General features: G+C 46.8%; 1 protein-coding gene across 1 annotated transcript in view; it reads right to left on the bottom strand.

Annotated features, from left to right (window-relative positions):
• LOC106813702 (SHC-transforming protein 2-like) overlaps positions 1-6231 on the bottom strand; it is a 14145-nt gene that overhangs the window by 1640 nt on the left and 6274 nt on the right. Inside the window, exons 2-9 of the mRNA XM_014817910.1 lie at positions 5466-5526; positions 4679-4798; positions 4124-4177; positions 3357-3532; positions 2709-2826; positions 2405-2534; positions 1853-1980; positions 325-456 (exon numbers count right to left, since the gene is read on the bottom strand). Of these exons, the coding sequence (XP_014673396.1) occupies positions 325-456; positions 1853-1980; positions 2405-2534; positions 2709-2826; positions 3357-3532; positions 4124-4177; positions 4679-4798; positions 5466-5526 (919 nt within the window). The remainder of the gene's footprint in view (positions 1-324; positions 457-1852; positions 1981-2404; positions 2535-2708; positions 2827-3356; positions 3533-4123; positions 4178-4678; positions 4799-5465; positions 5527-6231) is intronic.

Genomic DNA, 6231 nt, shown 5'->3' with positions numbered 1-6231 from the left:
TTTTTGAAATTAGACCTCCTAAGATGCGTTTTCTGCGCGAGCAGGGGGGGTCCTGTATTATATCATTGTAAAAAGGCCCTCGAAAAAAATGTCTTTGGAAAAAATGTGGACCTTTTAAAATTTTGGGGGGGTCGTACGACCCTCACGACCCCCCCCTGCATACACCCATGACACACACACGCACGCACACACACACTATGCTTCATACACAGACCGCATACACACACACACACACACACACACACACACACACACCCTGCCACTCTGCTGTGTGTGTGCCATACAGACACATACTAGACATGCCTGGCATGCAGGCACACTCACCACCCCTTCAGGGTCAACGAGCAACAGATGCTTCACGTGTGATCCCTGCATGCCTGTGAGCACGTACTGGCCGGGACTCTGGGAGCTTTCCCGCACCAGGAAGTCTCCATCCCGCTTCACAAGCTGCTCCGCCTGAAACACAAACACGTAACAGATTTGTTTCTCCTTGCCGAGATAAAATGCTAAGAACTGATAATACTGTCGCGTCGAGTAAATAAGTGTCTATCTAATAAGAAATTGTCGAAAGCTTGAGAATTTTTTTATGACTTGGTGTCTGTAAATTTGACACTGGTAAAAGAAATAACGCTTCGTGTGCATAGCGCAATCAAGCATGGTTCGACGCAATTTGCAGACACAGCAGACCTAAGTAAATTCTTACCTGATAAGATTGTTTTTCAACTAGTTAAAAATCCAAAAAATCTGGGTGATTTGATATATTTATCATGACATTAAATGCTTGCTATGGTGGGCTATGTCAAAGTGTCAAGTCACGAGTGTTTGCAGGGTTTCCAACCCTGTGAACTCCAAATGCGGAATGTTCCCGAAGTGATCAGTAACTAGTGGCGTATTCAGATATTGATGGACTGGGGGGGGGGCGAAATATACCTTGGCTGCCGCCAGCAGGCCCGCTTGCCGTAGGCATGCCAGTGGTAGGGGGTCTGGGGGCATGCCCCCCAGAAAATTTTGAAATATTTAAGCCATTTTCCTGCAATCTGAGGCATACTGTGGGCCATATTCTCATGTCTGATAACACTATCTCAACCCTAGACTCAACCCTACAACCCTTGTCTGATTAGCAAACAAACTACGCGACACCTTGCAGACAGCGCCTGTCTGACTAGGCTGTTCCATTTACCATAGACATGCCAGATACAAAATGCCTGAAAAAAAACAATGTGTCCAAGCAAACAATGCAAACAATCAGTGCAAATTTTGTACAGTGCAACTGAAATGAGGAATATAACCTTGCCGCTGCAGAATGCGGAAATTAAGCCTAGAAATCGTAATGATTCCACAGAATGAGGAATGGTTGGAGACCCTGTGTTTGTTAACATCGAATGTAATAGCAAAATAGGAAGTATAAGGCAGCAATTTAACAATAAAATGTGAACAGAATCACTTACATTTTGTGAAAAAGTGGAAATAATTTTTTTTAACTTTTACTATTTACGGTGACGTAATCACTTTAAGTCTAACAGGTTGTTTTCATTAAGAAGGTCCACCATAGCACATCATAAACACGGGCTCGTTGTATGACAAAATCAGTCTCAACACTAGTCTTAACATATTCTCATAGACCATCGACAGATACAAGGAAAAGTTACGGGCTTCTCATATGAAATGTATAGAGGTCCAGTCTATGAAATAAAACTCGTGTAAAGACCATCTTAATGTTTTACTGTTAATTGGATCATTTTACTGTTATGATACCGCCCCCTGTAACGCACGGTGAGCGGTGATGCAGGCCAGCACTTGTGATTCTGGGCTTCCCGGATGCTGCGTGCGCGCGCTCTCACGGCTCTCTCACCTCTCTGCGAGTCAGCGTGCTGTGAAACCAATGCTCCTGCTCCAGTGGTATGCATCCGTTGGAATCGTCACGCGACGGAGGCTGAGGTGGCACGCCCTCTGGTGGCAACACCGGCTGCTTGTCACACGCTGCAGAACAAAACAATCATTACAGCGTCAGTGATATTTAATATTCCTAATGAAAGAATAAGTTACGCTAACATGTGACGATGTGTAGTCAGACCTGCACATAACGGCCACTCAAGAGAAATAACAAGCCTTCTTTGTGAACAGGTGTCTCATATACAAGGTGGTTTTACACTGCAACAGCGTCAAAATGTAAATATCAAAATCCCTCTTCATAGTGAACTATCTATCGGTCTTAGAGAAATGTGCGTTAATACCAGAGTTGTGAAATCGCACCACTAGATGGCACCACTAAGCAGTGAATTCAGTGAAATGCACTCGGCTGCGCTGCCAATCATTCCCCAGACAGGCGCGACTGTACAGAAATGCTGACGACCTTTTATAACCACGCTTTATTCGCCTATTTCGTGCTCAAGTGGAGACTCACCTCTGCGAGTGTAGGGTGCGCCAGAGAAGGCGTCGGCTGCGCCATGTCTCGATGGTGGGATAGCTGCCTCGGAGACCTGTGTCGTGAAGAGGTGATTGCACGCCGCTGCGTCGTCATCATGTCGAGTCGGCTGCCAAACAAAAAACAGACGCATGATTACTGCACAGGCACAGACACTAGATGACAGAGCGGTCCTTCTTTCTCTGTCTCTCTCTCTCTCTCTCTCTCTCTCTCTCTCTCTCTCTCTCTCTTGATTGCCCTATCTCTCTCCCTCTTTTTCTCTCTCACTTCCTCTTCAACCAACCTGGCTAAGACTGCGCGGCAGTGGGGGCAGAGGAGGTGGCTGCTTGCCAGGCAGGTCGTTGTAATACTCCGGGTCGTCGCCCCATGCTGCCGGTCGCTCTGGCAAGAGTTCCTCAGCCCTGCGCACACAAAGACGAGCGTGCGTCAGCACACGTGACCAGCAGAAGCTATGGCATAAGCAGCTGAAAATTATTAAGTGCCAGCTTCTTCTCACCCCTGCAGACAGCCACTGAATTCTTCACCTCAATATAGTCAATTTTTTCAAGCATATATAGTCAACCTTTTATATAAGGTTCATTCAAGATGCAAGCCTACAGTGCCAATTTATAGACAACGCCACTTTATAGACACGTGATTGTTTGATAGAGGTTATTTCACTGTATATAGTCAAGCCTGTGCCAGTGGACACCCTCACAGAATGGACACCTCTATATAAAAGACACTTTTAGCATTTCCCTTAAGTGTCAGTTTAAGTAACATTACAATCAGCTTCACAGAACGAACGCCTGGTATATACAATGCATGTGGTTGTCCTTATGTATAAGGTTTACCGCAACTGCCACTCACAGAAACTGCCACGTGTCCTTTATAGACAGAGGGAGCCGCTACGCTAACACAGGTATGGATGCTACTACAGTAGCAGTACTACCTGCTGACGAGGGATGCTGGTTTCGGCGCTTTCTTCAGATACTCCTTGAAGCGCAGTTCGAACGCCTGACCGATGGTGGTGATGACGTCCTGGGCGAGCCCGCCGCCGCACTCCAGCACGTAACACGCACGCCCCGTCGCATCCTTCGCCACGTACGCGACAAAGTCCAGTGTCTCCTGCAACGGCACGCCGATGAGAGATAGGGGGCGCTGAGGCGCGAGGGCAGGAACGCGACGGCAATCACACACGTGTGCGACCACGACAAGATAGAGGGCGCTGAGGTGCAGTGGCAGGAAAGGAGCAGGCTGCGCAACCGCTAGGGTGACGAGGGACATCAATGCTGTGACAGTTTAATGCTAATCATAATACGGCTTTACACCAATAACATGTGCCTTCAGATCAGCAGAATCCACATAGGAATCTCATTAAATGCCCCCGTCAGTACGCACTCATTGATACATGAGTTCAGACAGATGCAGCCAACAGATAACTGTGCTGTCTACTAATCTCATATGACATTTTTTGAAGTCTCTGCTCACGCGAAGTCAATGTACAGAAGTACGATGACAGACATAGGGAGACTTCTCTAGTCTAGATTTGAATATACAATATAACAGCACGATTACTTCAATTCCTTAAACAAATAATTCCCAAATAAGCGATTAATGCTATCCGGTCCACGTTTATTCACTTCAAAATTAATGCAACACTGTGACACATCCTAGCAAGCGGCATGAGCTAGCGGGTGAAAAAACAAGTGAACATACCGGATCTCCTCCCGAGGCAAATGATATGCCCTGCATCTGGTGCGTAGCAATGATCTGAAATGGTGACAAACACAACATTAATATTAACAAACGTCTGTGGGAAATTTGCACGGGATGGAACATTGACACTTCTTCTCTCTGCTGGGGGAAGTACTTGAAACCTTTACACACAAACACTTGAATCGATGCTGATTCATATTGCAATGTAGTTATTACAATACTCTACACATTCTCTGGCTAATTTCATACCGATCCTGCGCATTTACACAATCACGTCGAAGTCAGTAAACACCAACTAACTGCAGGTGTCCAACGATATGAAGCTAACTAGCTGCTCATCACACACAACATATTGCATTGAACGTCAGCAACACAACAGGTGGCAAGAAAATTGTAATGACTTGAAAACATCAGTTAGCACAACAATGAACAAGGTGTAGCATAGGAATGATGATTATTTTCCAAAATCACTCGCACCCCCGTCGCTAATTGACCGATCGCGAAGACGGCGGCGGCAAGTAATAAAATCGCAGGAGTTAGCGGGCATCGCCTCACCTCGCCAGACTCCATGATGACGAGGCTCAGGTTGTCCGTGCTCACGGTGAAGTTGATGTTCGAGCCGGCGTGCTGCATGTTCGGCCGATCGCCCAGCATCTTGCATATGCGCTTGTCCGTCTGCGGCGAAAACAACAGAGCGACGCGGTTGGGCGACGTCGGAGAGTCGCGGGCCCCCCCCCCCCTGACCCGACTGATTACAGCCGACCCCCCCCCCCCGAGTTGCTCAAGTTGACCCCCATGCTGTAAAGCTCCTACTGACTCTCTGTTGACTAGGGGTGTAACGATTAACTGCGATTCAACTGTATCGCACTACACCCCATTCGGTTCGGTTTTCGTTTTTTTTCCCCGTTTCGATTCTCGGTTCAGTTCCGAGGAAATACATTCAACCCACTCTCAGTTAGGGGGGCGCACACGGCGAGCTATTACTTTATTGTCTTTTGGCCAATGAATAACACAATAAATGTATAATATTATGATAGGTATTATTATTATTATTCAAAATTGAGGGAAAATTTCCCCATCTTCTCAGCATTTTTTATTTTTTACTACTGAAAATAACCGAACCGAATGAACCAAACCAAAGAGCAAAAACTGAAAACCGAACCGAACCGAAACAAAATGTATTGTTACACCCCTACTGCTGACAGAGGCTGACCCCCACTAACCCCTGATGACAAGAGGTGGACCCAATGACGGCGTGCTGAGCCCTCCTCAGCAACTGGTGGCAACGTCGGACTACAGGACGCGTCGCCTGTGAGTTATTTCACGCACAGTGCACACGTACCTTTCGCTTCTTGTCTGGAGTCTTCAGGCGCGCGGCCTCGCACACTCGCGTTATTGACTCCCTGCCGAGAGAAGGCATTCATGATGTTAAACACGCGTGAGAGCATCAACAACAACATACGTAAACAGCTAATGATACCTTACTATTACTACTGATATACACATTATCAAGAGCTAATATTAGTAATAATACCTCTTATTATTAGCTCTTAACATTATAAGGAGTTAATAAGGAATCCTAATCTTAAACCTTTGGCAACCACTAATCTTAACCTTATCCCTTATCCTACCAATAATCCTACCCATACCTATTGCCCATAACCCTACCACTAATCCTAACCATACCCATTACAATAATACCAAGCACAAATCCTCACCATACCCCTTACCCTACGATCAACCCTAAGCCGAATTTCTACCCATTAAATTTTGCTCGGCTGCGGACAAAGAGAGGGTAGGAAAACCAGTTTCAGTGAAGCAGAAGTAGTGGCAGCAGCAGCAGTAGTAGCAGCAGCAGCAGCAGCAGCAGCGGTAGCAGCAGCAGTAGCAGCAGCAGCAGCAGCAGCAGCAGCAGCAGCATTAGTAGTAGTAGTAGCAGCAGCAGCAGCAGCAGCGGCAGTAGTAGTAGTAGCAGCGGCGGCAGCAGCAGCAGCAGCAGCATTAGTAGTAGTAGTAGCAGCAGCAGCAGCAGCAGCGGCAGTAGTAGTAGTAGCAGCGGCGGCAGCAGCAGCAGCAGCAGCATCAGGATCTGACACACGAACTATTTG

This window comes from Priapulus caudatus, unplaced genomic scaffold (assembly GCF_000485595.1).
Source record: "Priapulus caudatus unplaced genomic scaffold, Priapulus_caudatus-5.0.1 Scaffold811, whole genome shotgun sequence".
In the NCBI taxonomy this organism is placed as follows: domain Eukaryota; kingdom Metazoa; phylum Priapulida; class Priapulimorpha; order Priapulimorphida; family Priapulidae; genus Priapulus; species Priapulus caudatus.
The sequence above is the reverse complement of the archived record's forward strand: the minus strand, read 5'-3'. Positions and strand labels throughout refer to the sequence as shown.